This window comes from Hippocampus comes, unplaced genomic scaffold, assembly GCF_001891065.2.
Source record: "Hippocampus comes isolate QL1 unplaced genomic scaffold, H_comes_QL1_v1.1 scaffold135, whole genome shotgun sequence".
Lineage (NCBI taxonomy): Eukaryota > Metazoa > Chordata > Actinopteri > Syngnathiformes > Syngnathidae > Hippocampus > Hippocampus comes.
The window spans coordinates 2,230,403-2,251,641 of NW_017805583.1; the positions used below are offsets into that span (position 1 = coordinate 2,230,403).

At 40.0% G+C, this 21,239-nt stretch overlaps 1 protein-coding gene and 1 long non-coding RNA gene across 2 annotated transcripts; both read left to right on the forward strand.

Moving 5' to 3' along the window:
* Nucleotides 1–1,041: 1,041 nt before the first annotated feature.
* On the forward strand, nt 1,042–5,899 carry LOC109521872 (uncharacterized). The gene is made up of 3 exons (XR_002169450.1): nt 1,042–1,191; nt 5,253–5,418; nt 5,527–5,899. It is a non-coding gene; the product is annotated as an uncharacterized LOC109521872 (long non-coding RNA).
* Nucleotides 5,900–7,502: 1,603 nt separating this feature from the next.
* On the forward strand, nt 7,503–19,940 carry lyplal1 (lysophospholipase like 1). The gene is made up of 5 exons (XM_019880087.1): nt 7,503–7,623; nt 8,031–8,130; nt 8,965–9,134; nt 16,449–16,564; nt 19,587–19,940. The coding sequence occupies exons 1-5, from the start codon at nt 7,539–7,541 to the stop codon at nt 19,815–19,817; spliced, it is 702 nt and encodes a 233-aa protein (XP_019735646.1). The 5' UTR covers nt 7,503–7,538; the 3' UTR covers nt 19,818–19,940.
* Nucleotides 19,941–21,239: the final 1,299 nt, after the last annotated feature.

Consider the following 21,239-nt stretch of genomic DNA (forward strand, 5'->3'; position numbering starts at 1 on the left):
TAACAACTTCTGGTGATGTAGGTCACGCGCCACCGTCGGTTAAAGGTGACCTGCTTTTTTATTTTATTTTTACTTTTGTGAAAGTGACACTGATGGGATGCTAATAGTGCAGTGTGCATTAACACAAGAATATATCATACTCATAATACGCACACAGGCACACAAATGTTTTGTTTTGTTTTTCCCCTCTACACCCCTCGCAATCGACTTGGGACCAATCCGTGAGCTACCGGTTGATCGCGATTGACATATTAGGCACCTCTGCTCTAATACATTCCATGCAGCATAATAAACAGTAGCGTCGTCTGCATAGAAAGTTGTACAGTACCTCTTCAGGACGTAAGGCATGTCATTAATGAAAAGTGAAAAATCAATGGTCCCAGGTAATTGCCCTGGGGCACGCCACATTTCAAATGTTTCGGAGTGGAATGACTCCATTAATAAATACTGGTTGTACTGTACTGGTTATACAGGTTAAATAACTTCTTAATCACCTCAGTGGTCTAACACCAAATCTGCATGCAGACAGTTACTCAAGTAGCAAATCATGACCTACAAAATCAAAAGTGGCACTAAAATCTAGACATACCTCACCGTCATTCTGTTGTCAAGTTTGGGACAGGGAATTTTTCCTCAGATATAAAAATCTGCTATGGAAATCTAATAAAAATATGAAAATAATTGAAACCCTACTTTATAGGCCCTGAACTTGTAAAGTTAAGTGCTGAGGATGAAAGCACTTTATCGCTAATTTGGGTCTTGAACCGAACTATTTTTAGAAACCCTGCTCTGAAGTCTAAATCAACATCTGACCGTGAGTGCTGAGTTCAACCAGCAAAGTAGCAGCATTATAATCATGTTTTTGCTGACACCCAGTGGTCCCCATTTCACCCAGAGGCATACTTTGGCATCCCATTGCTCTCTGACTCATGTATGTCCATTTTTTGCACATTACACTAATGTCATTGCTCAAAAATGTACATTGTGAATGATTACTTCACCCCCATCGTGTCTGTGGGTTTTTTTTTTTTTTTTGCTTTGAGATGATGGGATTGGTCTGGTTTGAAGTTATTATTTATAACACATAATTCAAGAGAGGATATACCAAGTTTCCCGGAGCAACCCAAGCAGAACAGAGAACCAAGACTACTGGATCATTTATCTTTAGTTTCTAAAAATACTTCTAGCCAGGTGAGTATCACTGTACTGAAAGATAGTTTATTCCTTTCCTGCAGGATAAGGAAAATTCAATTCATTCCACCTGGCTCAATATGAATGAGATACACTGTTCCCATTTTAAGTGCTGTGCATACAGTATCTGGCCAGAACTACTTTCGTCAATCAGCCAAGCCTCATCTGAGGAATGGATACTGCACAAGAGGAAGAACTGTACATTGTGTGAGAAGTGTGAAAACTGCAGGTGGAAAAAAACATTTTTGAAAGTGAATCAATCAAGTCTTAAAGACGGTCATAATCAAGTTAATTCTCATTTAGGCATTTGGGATAGATTTGGGACAGTTTGATGGGGCCTACCAAAGTGGGCTGTATCGTGTTGTTCCTCCTTTTGGACTGACATGTACAGTATGCTTTGAATTTTCTAGAAATAGAATACCTCCATCCTCATCAAAGTAAGGCCTGAGAATAAAGAGATATTGCCAGAAAATTCTTTGGCCTCCAGTAAGCATTCCTCTACTTCCAAAACCTCTGCTCCTGTGGTGGTTCAAAAAAAAAAATTTAAAAAAAAAAATATATATATATATATATATACTAATGCTCAGTTCAAACAAAACAAGTGGTACTGTGAGAGAAGTTAAAGGTAACGCAACATAGGAAAGAAGAATATTTTATTGTCATTGTTGAAGACACAATGAAAAGCCGACTTCAAGCTGACTGCGCTGATTCAAATTGTGTGAGACATTCTAGTATCGTCACTGCATCACCCATTGACCAACCACCCAGTTATCTACTACATTAAAGGTTCTGCATGTTTACTTTTTTCCTCGCTATAAAAAATTTACACTCAAAAGTACTTTCATGTCGGTTGAGTTATGTGGCGCTCTCCGGCAAGGGTGCAGGAGGGGGTCTTTGATGTGAAGCCATAAAGCTTAGAAAAAGTTGCCAAGGCTGCGTGCTACATTTGGACTGAAGCAAGATACTTAGGTGAATAGTGCATACATTGTGTCGTGGGGTTAGACAGGTACCACTGTGCCAAATTCTACATTGTAGGAAGGAGAGGAACATTGATTACAAATAAAAATGGATCACAGCTAAGCCCTACCAACCTAAACACACATTTGTTGAACTGATGAACTGGGTGATACTGTTCCACTCCAGTCCTGTAGGTACCGATTAAACACTTTTCAGTCTGGGAAAAAAACTGCCACAAACAGATAGCCTTTTTTACCGATCAATGCCCCAATGCAAGCAGACTGTACCAACGAACGACAAAATTAATTCTACAGCATGCATTTTTATCCAGATGTGTATCACAATGTCATAGGTTCTTTCTTGGCACTTTTCCTGACAGCTAACTGAAATAAAACATAATTTATCTCAATACCGAAGCAGTGTACAATGGTACAAATACAGTAAAATGTGGATTTGTTTTGTTTTCAAACATGGTAAATCTGTGATTTGTTTGATTCTGAGCTGGGTTCTTTCAATGTGAATAGTTGTCTATCTCAATGCCTCAGTCCTGACTTTGACTGTTGATCTGTCCAGTGTGTACTCAGCCTGTCATACAGAATATTAAGAAGGAAAAGCTCCAGCTCTGTCCCAACTTACTGGCTACATCTCTGCCAAACTTGAACTTTTCCCATAGACTTCCTCAGCAGTAGCCAGAATTAAGAATGTCAGTTATAAGGAATTTGTCAGTTTATCAATGACCTCTTCCTCTGGACGATGTGTGACCCACGCACAATTACGTATTCATTGCGAACCCTCTCTGTTTTGGCCCATTTGTGGTCAAATGAACGATCAGTGAAGCTTGGAATTGCTGCAGATGAATTACTACACAAGGTTCCTCAGTACTCTGATGGTGTAGTAGTACAAGCTGCTGCCTTTCATCCATCTTAGCCTCATTATTCCTACCCTGGATCAAAAATGGGTGGGTTGTGTACAAAAAGGATATCCAGCGTTTAAAAAAAAAAAAAAAAGTGACTGTGGTGGCTCGTGATGGGACAAGCCAAAAGTAACACTATACAATTTCTCAGTGGAGAATGGCTCTCATCTACACTTAATATTGGCACACACATGCTGACTTTGTGGAAAAACATAAGGCATTTGTTTGATTTATTTTTAAGTTAAGTCTTATTTTCATAATTAGCTTTTGTTGAGAGAGTCTGTCTATCAATAAGGTCATCACAAACATTGTGATACCGTCAAATCTCAATACAATGAGTACAAGCAGTAACTCTATTTGCTTTAGGCCCTTTAAAGCAACACTTTTCCCCTGCTCATTGTATTATTAGAGAAGGGTTCAGCGCAGGGACACAATTTGTGTGGTCCAGTGAGTGCATGGCTTAGGAAAATGACCAGAATTCAAGCTAACTAGGCCAAGGTTTATACAAGATAAGATACTCAAATGTGTTTAAACTGATATGCAGATCCAGACATTCCATTAGGTCACCACACAGTATGACAGAGTGCTGGAAAACATGTTGTATTTATCAAGATAACAGCGGCAGTGTAGGATTCATGACTGTGCATGCCTAAACCATGGCAGACCATTCTATTCAATCTAGATATTATTTCATAATATTCAGTTTCATTGCATGTTGTCTGTTTATGATTATGTAAATTATATCACCAATCCTCTCCAAGAAGTGGCATTACCAAATGTTGGCTTCCCTAATCCACATGTGAAAAGTAAGTAATTTGGAGAAAAGGCATACTATCGTACGACAATGGCAAATCCACGAAAAGAGGAATCATAACACTCGCAGTGAATTATTCTTACTTTTGTATGCCACACTTTACTATAACATTAACACAAGAACAAAATGTGAAAGTAGCTCAATCCTTACCAAAGGTGGCTTGGAATTCTACTGCCGCAGATGAAATATGGAAATTGGAAGTGCATCAACAGACGCACCCCTCATTGATAGCAAGTTTGTCTCTTTCTCCAAAGCCCTAAGACTTATGAAAACCAGAAATACATCCTTTCAGTCTTCATCCTGCTGATCTAGTCTAGAATGGAAAAGGTTTTTTTTTTTTTTTTTTTTGTCTGGATAAAAAAAAAACCAAAAAAGGCCTTTTTTTTCCAGTTCTGCCTGTTCTTTCTTATCCACGAAGTCTCAAAATATTCAGAATCTCGCAGGTACCAAGCTGAAATAATGTCTGGAAAGCCTTATTTGTAACCATTTACTTTACCCAACCTAAAACCGCAACATCTATATATGACATGGAAAATTCCATCTCTTTTGATATAAGTACCTTACGGAGACAAATGAACACATTTCCCTTACAATTTTTATACTGGGAATCCACTGAAATAGTTGTTTATTATATTTGACCACATCTTGACTGTGTTTTTTTTTCTCCTAATTATTTTCACATATCAGTGGGTACCTGCAGAAGGCCATTTCCGCTGCCCTGTCAAGTTCAAATACTATTTGAAACAATCAGTAAGATATATTTTTCCCTTCATACCTACAATTATTCTGAAACCACTTTTATTATCAATAGATGCTTTCAGAAACCAATCTGTATTGTTCCCTATTTAGCACTGATGGGTGCGTCGGGAAATTTTGCCGGTCCCTCATCCGTCATTCACCAGAGGCCGGCCCGCCAGTACATCAGTCATCAGTCTGTCACTCCATCATTGTTATTTTTACAACACTTCCATCATTGCCAAATTACAGTTTGTCACCGATATTTTAGAAAAAATGATGACAAGGGTAACAGCACACAATTGTGTTCGATTACAAATAGTTTGAACCACTTTACAGAAAAAAATACATACATTGTTATACAAGCAGAAATTTAGGTAGTGTGGACGTCACGTGGTTAACGCGTGCCAGAAAACATTATTTGCCGAAGGTCGTCTTTGCTGTTCGGGTTAGTGACGGACGCTTTAAACGGGAGTCCGTCAGTGATTCACTGACTGCCCCCTACTGCTATTTAGCCATGAAAACCAAGACATTTGAACTTTTGCATCACTGCAGTTGCCCTTTTTTAGATTTCTTGGCAACACTAAGTGAAGTGGGAGTTTATTTTTCGGATCATTTGTTGTTCTTTTTTATTTCCTGCAGGCGCTTACCTTGTCTGAGGTCTTTCTCACAAACATTGGGGAGCGGTTAATTCTGGTCATTACATCAAGCACAAAGCCATCATTGTTGCATCGTGTGTGCCCTTGCCGCTCTCGCAGGAGTCAGCAAGACGATGCATTAGACGTTGATAAAGTTTGCTGAGTCTCATGTATGTCAGTATGTACCAGTAGATAAAACTATTATCACCTCCATGTAAATACAACAAAATGTTGGTTGTGATGGATACAATTTAGAATTATCCCTCTTTACATTGCAGCTGGCCTACTCGTTCTCGTCAGCAATTGCGGCCCATGCCGGAAGTGGTGCTGCACAACCTCTGCCCAGGCTCAGCTCTATGAGCTTACTCTTGAGATGTGTGGCATGATCGACAACGCTGAGATGGCAGGCAAGCATTATGAGCTGGAGCTGACCAAATCAAAAAGTCTCAAGAGGCAGTGCAGTGTCAACGTTGCCATCAAAGGCTTCACAAACCCCTGGAGAATCCCTGTCAAATGCTGACTGCACTTTCCAGTATCTGGGGCTCCAATCGATCCAGAACTTGAAGTTGACGTGCTGCAGGCTGAGGCTGCCAAAGAGCAGTTCATCCAAGACTGCTTCGTTTCCAAGAGGAAGGGGTTCATAGGCCGCCCAAAAAAAAAAACTAAGATCAAGACAATGGATCACTGCAGCAAAAGGCTAAAACTAACATCTGCAGTGCACGTGGAAGTTGGATATTGATTAAAGTTAAGCTAATTGGCACATTGCATGACACAAAAAAGACTCTTTAAAGGTATGTTGCATCCATGCCTTCCTAATTTGGTTATTCTCGTTTACAGTTCTCTGTGCAATACAGCAGAGTAACCTCTCCTTTCAGCTATTCATAAGGTCACAGATTGAGGAATTGAGGAAGTCATGGAGTTCATCCTCTCACCTGTTTCACATGCCCCCAGCTCTCCCGATGGCTAGTTTGCTAAACCAAACAAGGCCAGTGTCCTTCAGAATCTGCCGAAGGACAGCAAAGAAGAAATAGCCTACCCCAAAGGATACCTTTTACTTACATGCCCTTTTCCAAATGATGTCCAAACTCCCACCAACTTGTGGGGAGATTTACATGGAGCTCTTAGAACTAATGTTTGCCAAGCCTTATTATGTGCTCTCCACAGATTAGTAACAGACAGATTTCAAAGCCAAGGACAAACTCAGGCATGGTTTTGCTGAGAAGTACACCACGGATGGTCCAAACACACAAACACACCCTATGACTTGAAGTCATTCCTCGGTAATAAACAGAACAAGAAGCAGCTTTGAGACCTGCTTGTCAAGGTCTGGGGGAGCTATGAGGCAACATCTCGGACTGAAAATAGTATGAAAGCAGTGGTGTGCTATGATAGAAAATCTATTATCTAAAATAAATAAGTTGACGTCAGACTTAAGCAGATATCCAACATACAATGGTTTGAGGAAAAATATTATATATAGGCTCTACAGTGATGAGCAGATAATATGGTTTTGAAATTGTGTTTTTGTCTGACGCATTAATTGCTATTTTATATTAGTGGTAGATAGTTTCTGTATTTTTTACATGTCCAGACTTTGGAGATGTACTGCGTTCTACCAGAAGGAGACAAACAGCCATATTGTCTTGTACTTCCACCAGGCTATTACATGGGGGTATAAATCCTGTGTGTTGAGAACACCTTGCACAGACATTTTTATGATCCTCTACCATACCAGCAAGCTCACCTTCTCATCTTTACCACAGTTCTGGAAGGAAAAAAAATCACATCCTCTCAAGTATGACAGAACCATGTGACTCACTGAGCCTTGACGATTGTAGCACCCTGCTGAGATTTTATGTCTCAACTGGGGAGGACTGTACATGCTTTTAAAGACAAAGCCAATGTGAATCCTAAACTCCACACTGCTTTCAGACACTTTGGTGCAGACTGGCTGGTCACAGCTCAAATTCAACAGGAGATGGAGAGCTTCACACACATCAAGCATGACCAAGATTGATTGCGATGTGGCTATCTTGTTTATTTTATCTTATTTTGTTGTTTTATTTTCAAAGCAACTGAGAAGCATTGAAAACAAATCATTAGAAAAGATTATATTTTTTGTTTGTATTCGAGTGTACGTGTTTGCATTTAACAGAGACAAATAGTCATCGTATTTTTTTATTTTTGTGCAAATATTCAATACTAATTTAAAAAAAGAAAGAAAGAAAGATTCCATCCCGTGCTGCATCGCGCGTACTCTCGCGAGATTAGGTTACCGGTCTTTACCGTCATGGCTGCTATACACAAGCTTCGCAAGTGTGTTGTGTCTCCCACAGGGAAGCACTCCGCTTCGGTTATCTTTCTGCATGGTTCAGGTGCGTTGTTTCTGAAACTCTCAAGTATGCGAGAAGTAAGACCTTGATTATTTTTTTAATAGTCAACCGGATAGTTCAAGGTTGTCAAAACGGACTTCTTCACGGATTTTGCTATTTAAAAAGACTACTTTTAGCACAAAGATTAAGAACGTCTGTCGTGTTATGGTCCACATAGATAATCTAGCATCTGTTAAGGAATAAAGTAGCCCTTGAAACAGCTGTGCAGCATTTTCATGTAACGTATTGCAGCGCATTTACTTGGAGGATTCCTTCTAGAGTTAATCATACTATGTAAAAGGATAATAGTGTGTTGAAGAGATCAGGACATTACGCAGGACACAATATCAACATATAATTTCCATGATTCCCATAGTCGGTACGCTGATGGCATTAATTTCCACAACTAGGTGACACAGGGCAAGGATTAAGAGTTTGGGTTCGAGATGTGATGATGCCTGGTCTGACCTTTGCCCACATCAGAGTCATTTACCCCACAGCCCCAGCAAGGTATGGTTAGTGTGTGTTTGTTTGTCAATGTACTAAATATGTCTCAAAGGTGGCTCAAAATTCTTTGAAATCGTCTTCTTGGAGGCGTTTGGAAGAGCGCATATGTCTGAATCAGTCAGACAGGTTTAAAGTTGATATTAAGCAGTCGTGCCAGCCTCCTTGTACAAAGTCTGTGTAAGATCCGATTGAGTCCATGTGTGAACTGAATAGGTCATTGTGGAGAGAATTCACAGAGAGTGAGTGAGTGGGTGTGGTGTTGTTTTGATCATGTGCCTGGAGCAAAACCAGGAACACTGGCGGTGTTGATATGAAAATCCTTTTCAACTTACATGGTTGTTGATGAAAATATGACCTAGCCGTGTGATAGTGTGTATTGAAAATACATTCAGAGCAGAATTTACCAATCCTTAATCTAATACTGTCCATTCAGAACCTTGTTTATTTAGCTACGATAACTACAGTGACAAATTTTAACAAATTAAAAAAAAATATTTGGATGTTTACACTGAGTCAGTCTTGAAGTGATCTTTGGCCATTGATTTCTGTCTTTGATACCAAACAATTTCCTTTTTAAGCACAGGACAGTCGAACCTCAAAAATTGAATGACATGTAATTTGTAAACTGACCTCAAAAGTGTTACAAGAGAGGTTGAAAGTTAAGTTTGAAGGTGGGGAAAATGTGAACAAATCCAAGGACAGCTAGCATCCCAAAAGCAATTGTTGTCTCCCTTTAAAGTTCTGCAATTACAAAATTGTGTGTGAACATTTTAAATAATGAAAAATTACCATGTCACTGTAATTTGAGCTGACCTTTGACCCCTTAATTCCAATCAGACCATACACACCAATGCATGGAGCTCTGTCCACCGTTTGGTTTGACCGATACAAGATCTCATACGACAGCGCAGAGCACCTACAATCCATAGATGCCATGTGCAGCACCTTAGGGTCCATCATTCAGGACGAAGTCATTGCTGGGATCCCCAAACATCGAATAATCATCGGTATGAATCTGGTCCTATCTGATCTCTCACTCTTAGTTCAATACACAATCCGTGTTTTGTGCTTATCGTATTATATTGCTTGGAACTGCAATAATTGGCATTTTTTTTCCATAAAATTGATGCATGATGGAGAAAGGGTAAGGCTGGGCGATTATGGAAAAAAAAATAATCACGACTATTTTGATTGAGAATGAAATAAAAACTTAGTCTTTATTCAGTTACTAAAACTCAACTACTCCATAGCCTCATGCCCATTCATCCATGCATGTTGAATACTTTATTCTTGAACTCGCTCATGTTTTTGTCAAGTATTAAATGATAAATATGTGAAATTCATGCCTCTAACATTTTCATTCTGCTACATCCACATCTTTGCTGCCTTTCATCTTTGCACACCTAGAAGCCTCGAATAAGCATCAGCCTTATTTTTTTAATCTTATTTTCATAACACATTTCCTGTGGAAATGTGTTGGTATGACAAAAAAGTCCTTGGACCCTCAAATATTTGGAAAGGAAAATTCCTTGAATTCTTGAAAACTCAATTGAAAATATAACTTGAAAGAACAATGAAAAAAATTAGGATTGTAAAATAAGAATGTACAAAAATTATAGCAATTGGAGAAAAAAAAACAATTAAAACAAACACCGTCTGTTTAGGCGCGTCTTGGCTTCTTAGGGGCACTGTCACAAGAATGACATAAGAAGTAGGTTGCAATTGAACTTGTTTTTTTTCACAGATTGGTGAAGTGTCATCTTCCCTGTGTGTATGTGTTTCCACAGCATTTGCGCGTGAATATATGGTTATTTGAAGGGATATCACTCCTGAAGTCAAAGATAATTCCCCGTTAGCATCTCGGTGGAATATTACATTGACTTTAGCATTCGCGGCTACTGTTGTTTTAAAAGCGAAGCATGTTTTGTGCAACCCAATTCCAGTGAAGTTGGGACATTGTGTTAAAAATGAATCATTACATATACCATATGAAGGTGGTTCGAGCAAATTAATCATTAGCCTCTGAATTAATCAGTAGCCAAGAAGGAGCTCTTATTTTCCAAAAGGTTGGTGATCCCTGCTCTAAATTGTCCTGTGGTACGATTGTGAGCACGGATGGTTGTTCGTCTATGTGTGCCCTGCGATTGGCTGGCAACCAGTTCAGGGTGCACCCCGCCGACTGCCCGGAGCTAGGCTCCAGCATGCCCGCGACCCTCGTGAGGATAGGCACATTCGAAAATGGATGGGTGGGGAAAAAAGAGGAGTTATTTTTGTCAACAAGGGGTCTAAATATTGTTCTGCACAGCATCATGAATGAAATTGAGAGTGATTTAAAATGGTTACAACATATCAGTAACTGACTTCAACATCCTCCCCTATGTCAGATCTTTTTACTTTGGCAGGATGGTGGCGATGCAATCTGTCAACTCCCACCACAACCACTCTATCCCTTTCACGCATTCACTCACTCACAGCCCTCCCTTTCTCACAGTATCTCTTTTCCTCTAATGCCGTTCCCCTTCACATACACAAACTCGCAAAGAGTCACAAAACCTTACTCCCTGCCTCCCGTGGTCATGATATAAAATAAAGAATGCGACTCATCAAGTTCCTGAGGCCTTTTATATTCTGCCAACAGTGAATAAAGCGTTTGTCAAGGCATTTCTCTGCCCTAAAAAGCTTTTTGCTTCAAATATTACTCTTATCAAGCCCATCTAAATCACTGTGAAATACAATGAGTCGGACGAAGTACTATAAATATTATGACTGGAGTAAGGTAAGAGTTCCCACAGGAAACATATGGTAGGCCATCAACTGTTTTAATTTCACGATTGCTGGTCACCCCTGAAAGAGGAAACTACTGAGAGCGGCGGGGAAAGGGTTAACCTTCAAGTCGTTAAACCATGAAGGTAGTGCTGCAGGGGACGTTGGGGGTTTGAGAGAACTGTGTGAAAGGCGTAGTGTTAAGGGCCAGAAAAGCTCCCCGACTTGATTCCTAAGTACTGCAAGTGAAAAAACATATGCTCATGGGAAAGTGCTGAAATACGTTCTTACTAAATCATAACATTTTGTCATTAACTATAAATACTCAGTGGATTCACTTGGCTGTTCTGTAGAAATGCAGCCCTGTGTACCCAAAGTGCACTTCCCTGGCTGACAAGCACTAGAATTTTCTATGGAAATCATTTTTGAGGGGGCAGGCTGCTGTTCCGGTATGAGGAGAGCGAATTTCAAATTGAATACACATTCCATTAATTGTCAGTATCGTGGAATGCCAAATTCTTTCCTCAGTATCCTTTACCAATTTTCTTGTGTTCATTTGTTAACTGTTAACAAATGAAAACAAGAAAATGGATCAATGGTTAAATCATTTTTAGTGGACGACGTGACGTTTTGATAGATTTTTTTTTTAATGTCACAAATTTTGCATATACTTGGAGACAAGCCACGTGTGCCTTTTAGGAGTTCACACAGTGGCATGACATCCACAGTCAAAAAGTTTGATTTGCGTGTTAATGCCAGCGGGGGCAGGAGAAGTGGCGTCAGGTGTTAAACTTCACACCCACTTCTGGGTTTGCACAATATCCTTGAGCATAGTTGGAGCGCTCATGATACCTCTGAAGGCAGAAAACCACGAGGTCAACTTATGCTGAGCTAACCCCGAACGATTTTCACAGTCTCAGACTAAAAACTGAAAAGCAGATGGAAGTTTTAGAGTTACTGGAGTTCAGTGCACTCCCGTCATCTTGATCGATTAGTGTAAGGTGGTAATCTCAGTTGTTTTAGGTGCGTCTTTTCTTAATCTTGGCGTAATGTGGCGGTGATGTGACATCGCCAACAGCCAATAAATGAGCTCTAACAAAACCGGAAACAGGAAACTTTGCAATCTCGAGCAGCATGGACGAAGGGAAAACACAGACAAAAAAATGATGGGAGAAGTTTACTTTGTGGGGGAAAAATGCCTCAAGATTCCAGTTGTAGTCTTGTAAATAGTGACCCTGCAAAATTCCTAGTCTTTGTGAAAACTCAATCTGAGACTAGACTGTGACTAAAAACTATAACTTCAAATGCGAGCAGGTGTTCAATGATAGTTGTCCGAGGACCTTTTCACAATCTTCTCAAAGTCTTCTGCTATACTTGCAGTGATTTTACATCACATCATACGGTGCCAATCCCGTTCATATAAAATAGTCACATTGACCTTGTGGCACAAACAGAGTCACAATTAAAAATCATAATTTCATTTATCTGTATCTATTGGTTAGGATATGATATAAAACAAAACCCTTTTTACAGATGTGTGGGATGAACATTCAATGGTTTTCTTCGTTGTAATGATAAGTGATTGTCGATGACAGTTCATTGATTCATTATTTTCTTTGTATTTTTAATAGAATGTGAACTTGAATGTTCTGGACTTGTTTTGATGCCAGTGTTAAACTGAGCAGAATCATGCCGGTGCAGAGGATTTGTGCAATAGTGGACGTCTTTGTGGATATAGCCTAGCTGCCCGTAAATGATGTCATGTTGTTTGTTGAATCAACAACGCCTGTGCTGGAGGCACCTAATTACAGGATTTTGCGTCAGTTGCTTCAAGATGCAATTATCAGCAATGTGTTCCACAATGTTAGTTTAAAAAAATGTAGCTACTAATGCTTCACTTGGATCACATTTTTCTCTTCCCCCTTCTTGAAAATTAAGCCAAAGCGTTCTGTTCTAACGACATTATGACCAAATTATGCCGACTACCTGTTTGAAAGCTTAGCAACCAGGGCCAAATATGGACACGCTTGAGCTGGGCCGCCGTCATCCTTGCGCCCTCCTGTGTCCTGCCCTGTGGTGAACACCCCGAAAACCAAGAACGGTGAGAAAAGGGGCTGTGGAAACCAAAATTTAATTCTGGTACGCTTAAGGGGGACACTGAAACATTTGCAGATTGGAAAAGAACCAGGCCTAACATAGATCAACCATGAAATTGAGCCAAATTATATTGGACCTGCAATGGTAAGGCAAAGCAAGGCAGCTTTGTTTATATGGCACGTTTTATACACAAGGCAACTCTATGTGCTTCACACAGGCAGAGAGACAACACCTACCAGCATTTATACACACAACAGTGAACAACATTCAGAAGCAAAGCAGAGAAAACAGAAGTCGCTGACAAACATTACCGAAAGCGTGTACATGGACAACATTACAACACATTAACAAAAAACGTTAAAACCAGTTAAAAGTAAAGAAACTAAGACTTGTTTCCAACAAAGAAATGAGTTCAGAAGACCTTATTCATGCTTCACCATGTTTATTTTGCACTCTGGGTGCCACTAATTGACTCAAGTCTGCAGATCTCAGAGTCCTACTGTGTTTATATTCAATCAGCATTTCTTTGAGGTATTCAGGACCCCAACCATTCAGTGATTTATAGACCAGTAGCAGCATTTTAAAAACTATTCTACAGCTAATTGCCAGTGTAAAGCCTTTCGGACTGGATTAATATGCTCGGATCTCTTTGTTGTGGTCAGAACTGAAGCTGCAGCGTTCTGAATGAGCTGCAGCTGTTTGATGCTCTCCCGAAAATAATCAAGTCTACTGGAGATAAAAGCATGGATAATTTTCTCCTAGTCTGCTTGGAGCTTGCAGTCCGCCAATCTGGATATGTTTTTCCGCTACTAAAAGGGTGTGTAAGTCATTGATTTGATATGCTTTCTGAAAGTCGGGTCTGAGTTGATCAGCAACCCAAGATTTCGGATTTGGTTTCTCAAGAGAGTGACTGCAGGTGTTTTCTAACAACAATCCTCTTTATTGCCGAAAACAATTACATCTGCCTTGTTTTGGTTTAGCTGAAGGAAATGTTGGTTTAACCAATTGTGCATTTGCTAGACAGTGAATTAATTGATTGTTAATTGATCTGGTATCATTTGGCGACATTGATAAATACACTGTAGCTGTTGTGTCATCTGCATAACCATGATAGCCAACATTGGCATTCTGAAGCATTTGACCCAAAGCTAACATATACAGAATGAGCAAAAGGGGTCCCAAGAACTGACCCTTGAGGGAACCCACGTCATTTCCACAATCAGATTCAAAACTTACAATGCTCACAAAGTAATTCCTTTCCTCCGTGTAGGACCTGAAACATTTTAGGACCTTTCCATTTAATCCCACCCAAGTTTCTAACCTGTTCAGCACTATATTATGATCAATTGTATGAAATGCTTTACTGAGATCCAATAAGACGAGCATCGACATTTTGTCTGTGTCGTAGTTTGGCAGTGGGCGTAATGCGCAAAAGTCTTGTGACACGTCTCCAAATTAACGAAAGGGACTTTGTCCCCTTGGCTACATTTGTCGCACATATGGTGTTGATTCTACTTTTGTTTAACAAATTGTAGCATTCCCAGTGATAAAGAAAAAATAATTAATGACAAAAATGTTTGAGGTGGAGTGCTCCGGTTATTGCAGGAGGAGCTCTAGCACCTCCTAGCGCCTCAAGCCTCTACCTATAATGGTTCAAAGAGTTTGGTGTGGGAGGACTTGACTGGCCTCACAAAGCTATGAAGTAGAATGTCTTTTGGACAAGAAATTTGATCAATTCACTTTCCATTTCTGTGGTAAGGGGAGAGTTTGAAACAAAAGTAGGAGTTTTTTTTTTTTTTCGTGTGTGGGAGAGAACTTCACTGGCCTCACCAAGTGATGAAGTAGAATGTATTTTGGACACGCAATTTGTTCAATTTACTTTCCATTTCCATAGTAAGGAGGTGTAAAGGTTTTTTTTAAGCATTGCTGCCTCGAGATGTTTGCAGTCTTTAAATGATTTTTTTAAATTTGCTAAGTGCACTTACAGTATTCATGATTGCACCCAATTATCATTTTCATTTGGACTGGTCAGTTAATACGGGAGTCCACATTTCCCATTTCTTCCTTTCACTCTTCTTCCTTCAGCTCTCTGACATGATTTTGGGTACTTTGGACACTTTCCAAGGTATACACAGATGTGAAAGATTAAGGATAGAATTGGATGGCTTATTACAAAGTACAAGACCAAAAAGTTGATGATGTGGAACTTATGATTTGTTTCTTGCTCCTTTTTTTTTTTTTTTTTTTTTTTTTGAAAGTGAGCCATGAGTTGCCCTGCATAAATTCATAGTACCCATCCATCCATCCATTTTCTAATCTGTTTTTCCTCATGAGGGTTGTGGGTGTGCTGGAGCCTATCCCAGCTGACTTCGGGCGGTAGGCAGGGGACACCCTGAACTATTTGCCAATCGCAGGACACACATCGACGAACAACTATTCACACTCACAATCACACCTAAGGACAGTTTAGAGCAGGGGTGTCAAACGTACGGCCCGCGGGCCGGATCCGGCCCGCAAAGGACTTTAATCCGGCCCGCGAGATGATTATGTAAAGCAGTGGTGTCAAACATACGGTCCGCGGGCCGTTCAATCAGGCCCCACAGGATAATTTAAAAGTGAAGAAAATGCATAAAAGACACAGAATAAATATTTTTAATAAGGTGCAATTCATTGAGTATCCGCTAGGGGACACTGTTTTGATCAGAGAAGAAGACAACAGCAGCCTCAGTCCGTCACTGAGACAGACCCATGACAGCAGACGCTATCAATAGCACTCTCACATTTACACATTTAATAGCACGCTCCTTAGTTTGTAAGGTGTAGGCAGGGATTACATTTAGATTTTATATGCACGTGTAAATGTTTTTTAAATTCCTTTCTTTATCAATCTCATTTATTCTTAAAATGTATTACTCTATTTTTCACGACCAATTGTTAAAGTTTTGTGCCTTTGCACAATCAGTGGGACCAGTTGCAATGAATATATGTGAACGATAAAAGTAAAATGCACATTTGTCTAAGGAAATCTAAGGTGCTTCATGAAATGTTTTGTAAAAGATATGTTCATTTTTTTGGAATGTGAGAGGGAACCAGAGTACCCGGAGAAAACCCACGCAGGCACAAGAACATGCAAACTCCACACACAATGGCCAGAGCCGGAATTGAACCCTGCACCTCTGCATTGTGAGGCGGACGTGCTAACCAATTGTTTACCATGCCACCCTATTTTTAATTTCATTGAAATATATTTTGTATTAGAATAAAACTGTCGTCAATTGTGATCAAAATTGTAAAAAGACATAATGGCATGACCAAGTATCGGTACTCGGTATCGGCAAGCTCCCATGTTTAAGTTCCTGTACTTGTAGTTTATCTGAAAGAAGTAGCATGGGTCCATCCCTTGTTCAGATGTGGGGGGGAAAATAATCTATTATTTTTCTGTTTGTCTCTCCAATTGCAAGGGGGCTTCTCCATGGGTGGCGCTATGGCCCTCCACTTGGCATGTCGCTACCACCCTGATGTCGCTGGGGTTTATGCGCTCTCAGGTTTCCTCAATAAAGACTCTGTTGCTTTTCAGGTACAACACATAAATGTATACAAAGTCACTCCCCTGTTATTTCTGGTTACATTCGTGATCAAAGTGTTTGACGTTTTAATTATTATTTTAAGTGTTTTTTTTTTTAATGACACATAAACAAACAGACAACTTACATAAACAAATTGGAACCTCCTTCCACCTCCCTGGGATGCCGAACAGAGGGTCTTTGCATAAACGTTATGCTTCAAGATGAAATTACAAAAACGATTATCCAGTAGCCAGAGTAGTCGCTGCCATATTTGCAACAAATTATATAAATGCCAAACAGATAGCATACCATCTTAAATCAGATCCTTGAGTATACATAACCCGCAACCTCTCACATGCAGTGCCTGCATGTTGGCAGAAGGGAGTCCATCCATTTAGAAAGAAAAAGCCTTCTGGCCAGTATCATGCACTTAGAGGAGAGGGTGTACTGGCCACCCTCATGCTCCGGAGCAGGTGTTTCTTAACCTGGGTTCGATCGAGCCCCAGGGGTTCGGTGAGTCGGTCTCACGGATTCGACGGACACTCTGCCAAGCAGGGTGAGACACACTCTACTCAACATGTTAATTAGTTATGACACGCCCACTTGGCCATCACTGGCTGCAGATGATCACATGACATTGCTTGTCCAATCAGTGCCGTGGGAAATTTAGTTTTCTTAGTAGTCAACGTATGACTGTCGTGATAGTATGCCGTACAATTTTTTTTAAAAAGTATACTTATGTCTCCTGAAATTGTATTTACTTTTTTTTCTGTTTTTAATAAATGCGTTTTTTTTATATCTTGAATTTGTAAAAATTCATGTGTGTGTGTGTGTGTGTGTATATATATATATATATATATATATATATTTTGTGTGTGTGTGTTAAGAACCACTGCTCCAGAGCAACTGGTTTTAAGATACTGTATATTCACCTCCCATGTCTGCCTCCCGTGTTTTTGTACACATTTCTATGCCAGGTTTTCTGTTTGAAGTAACATATCAATTCTACTCATGTGTTTCATATCAGTTTTACAATAAAATTTCATCAAGGAGTGATGTGAGGTGTACACAACAGGAAACAATCTGAGTTGAATATATTAAAATATCTTTGCTGCCAATGCCAGAAAAGTTGGACTATGAACACTGAATTTTCTTAATAACTGTTCAAAGGAGGCAAATCTCTTGTGTATGTCCCATACATTCTGCTTTCCCTTTTTCTGGTTTCTGAGCGAGTATCAAAAGTGTCATAAAGCACAGATGGAGTGAACATACTGCTTCTTTTCTCTGGTGCTGCAAATCAAAGTTTGACAGGGTTCTGATTGCAAATCGTAACTTAGAGTATCTCCACTGTGTGGACAATTATTTGACTGCTGAGACTCAAAATGACTCGAGGTACTTTCAAACATAAGGCTATAGAACCTGTGGATTAAATTGAAGCATCCTCAAGAAATATTCAACTGAGATTCACTACCGGTACTTCCTCTCTTAGCCATTAGTAATAGATGAAATTTGAAAGTGCCATACCTCCCATTGTGTAACTTATACAGAGAGTTTATGTTGTGGAAAATTGCACAATGAAATGTTAATATAAAATGGTGTAGTTACTGCAAGTATTCCTCAGTAACACAGAGAAAATGGAGGGACATGAATATTTAATTTGCGAGTCAATTTCCAGTGTGCACCCCTAAATTTTCTTTCAGCAACCCTAAAATTTTAAGTCTGGGGGTGTGCTCAGAGTAAAAAAAATAAATAAATAAAAAAGTCAGGAGCCCCGGATATTCCACTTGAATGAATGTCCAGAGTCCATAGACTGACGTGCTACTTGGTGCTTTGAATTGAAAATGGTGTGTTTGTGTACATGCACGAGCTTATATACTGTACTTACAATTGCAAGCTAAAGTATGTTTACTATTTTATAAATATCATTTGTCACAATCGCCAAACACCATTTTCTTAAACTAACTAACCAATTGGATGTTGCTGTTTTTTTTTCCAATTTTAATGTTTGTGTGGCCAAACAATCTGCTTGTACTAAAATTTTATGGCAAATTTATGCAGAAATCCAGATACTACTGTACCTTGACTTGAGTTTAATTTGTTCCTTGACCATGCTTGTACCTCAAATTGTTTTTCCCCATTGAAATGAATAGAAATGCCATTAATTCCTGCTTCTCAAAAAAAACACCATCTTATTAGAAAAGTAACACTACACAGCATTGTATGCCTTGAAATACATCCTGTATTCCGACAATTAAAGGGAATGTAAAGATGTAAAAAAACAGTTTATGCATCATGATTTTATGCACCTTCTGGGGCACCATACAATTCATTCATAAACAGTTTCAGTTGTCTGCATTGATAGTCCTTTGCAGAGGATAAAGAATAGATGCCGACATGTAGTTTTATTGTCTGTCTACATGTGTTGCTGCTGCCATCTAATGGGTGTGGGTCATAACTCAAATTGCTCACAAGGCAAAAAAAAACCAAAACAACCGCCGAGTGACAAATAGGGTCAATTGGGTCACCCGTGAGTGCCGATAATAAATACTGTATCCATTTTCATTGCTTGTAGTTTGAGTCAAAATCTCGAATTTCGTAACATTGACTTAATCACAAATATAGCCACCTCCAGCCAATATTGTATATGCCAAGTTCAGACTTCAATTCTGAAAGATGCATTTTGCAGGGGCCCTGTGGGGCGAGTGGGTTGTCCAACGGGACACCTGGAAGCACTCTGCTCTGAGGATGCATTGGGCCTAGTATTGGTGGCGCCAGTAAATCTATACTTCCGTAGGTTGGCTGCCATCTGGATGTTATTCCTCAGCGTCTTTGGTGTTAGTGTGAAAAGGTCATATATATATATTTTTTTTTTTGCTGATTACCGTGGAACTAAAAGCGGGAGTTATAAAAGGCCTTGTCGGAGCTCCCGCAAAACTCTGCTTACTCCATCGCAGTCAAACCACCATATTTATGATTACTTGTGAACATTAACAGTACACTGGCCCTCACTTTTGTAGTTTTTGTGTCATGAAGGCAGTGGAAGAGCGCGTCAGAGCGGGACATTCCCTCCCGGAGTTGTTCCAGTGCCATGGGACAAGTGATGAGCTGGTGCTTCATCAGTGGGGAGAGGACACATCGGTATTGCTACAGAAGGCAGGGATGAAAACCACTTTCCACTCCCTTCCCGGTCTCCACCACCAAATCTCCCTGCAAGAGATGGAGCTGCTGAAAGCCTGGATTCTCCAAAAACTTCCATCCAGCTGATCCTGATCCCTGTCAACTCCTCATTGTGTGTGTAATGTTATTTTTGCAAAAATTGTTTATATTTTGTTATGTGTTTATTGTTGCCATTCTTTATTGAGAAAGCATGTAAAGGTGTTAATATAAGCAGAAAATTGTCATTATTTGAACATCACATACCAGTAATTATTTTAATAATTTTTTTTCCCCAGTGCAAGGCTCTTGTACATAAAAAAACAAATTCAATGAAGGCACAAAACAATTGAACATTAAGTGCAAGAACTCTTTAGGTGCATTTTTTTTTCATACATATCAACTCAATGAAAGATTTTAATGTTACTCGGTTTGTCCTGCATGTCATTCAAATTGAATAGGCCTACCCACTCGCGCAGCCGTTCACTTGTCGTCGTTGAAGGAGACCTGCGAAGCCGATGGCACCATTTGTAACTAAAGCCGCTTGTCCACCATACCCGCTGAGAACACTTTTAACGCCTTTGAATAAGGCGGTGTTTTTGGAGTACACAACTTGGAGTATGTCCTCATGCACGTTCAACAACTGTCAACAGTTCTTGTTGAAATCAGCAGCTGGTTGGAATCCATCACGTGCACTTTAATTAATTCAAGGCCAGGGAGTACGTGCAGTCTTGCGTAACCTGCTTATTTTCCACTCCGCACAATCGTGAATGGGACGGCATGGTGATCGACTGGTTAGCACGTTTGCTTCACAGTGCAGAGGTCATGGGTTCGTATCCGGCCCCGGCATTACTGTATGGAGTTTGTATGTTTTCCCTGTGCCTGCGTGGGTTTTCTCCGGGTCCTCCGGTTTCCTCCCACATTCCAAAAACATGCACCGTAGCTTGAATGGTGTTTTGTCTATGGCTGTGACCAAAGTCACAGGCTGCGTCCGCCGGAGGCCGCATTTCCGGCTGCATGATGTCACTCGCCACGCACTTCGACTGCACGTGATTTCCAAATTCTCGAAAGACAATTAGGAGGCTGAGTCCTTCAACGCCATCAAAGGCTCATCCTCATGTAGCCTCCGTGGACCGCATCAAGAACGCGCTAGTGTTGTGTGATGTCGACCATCTTCTGTTGTACCGGGCAATTATCACTTAAAACTGGTCAGTTGCTTGGGCGGAAACATTTGTATCATTGTCACAAATAATCTAGGGGCCACTTTGGGTATGGGCACCCTCCACCGTTTGAACCATCCCTACCTGAGAATCAGGGATGATAAACGTTATGGAACTTCAGTTTATTGATCAATTAGAATGATTAACTCCACAAGTGCAGTGCAGTGACGAAGTTTTGTTAAATTCCTTTTTTCCCCCTCATGGTTTCACCACTTTAATGATTAAGGTCAGTCAACAAATGTAAATATCAAACAAAGACAACCCAGGTCAACATAGGTCTTTAAAAGTACAGCCCCCCTAAATAAATTATATA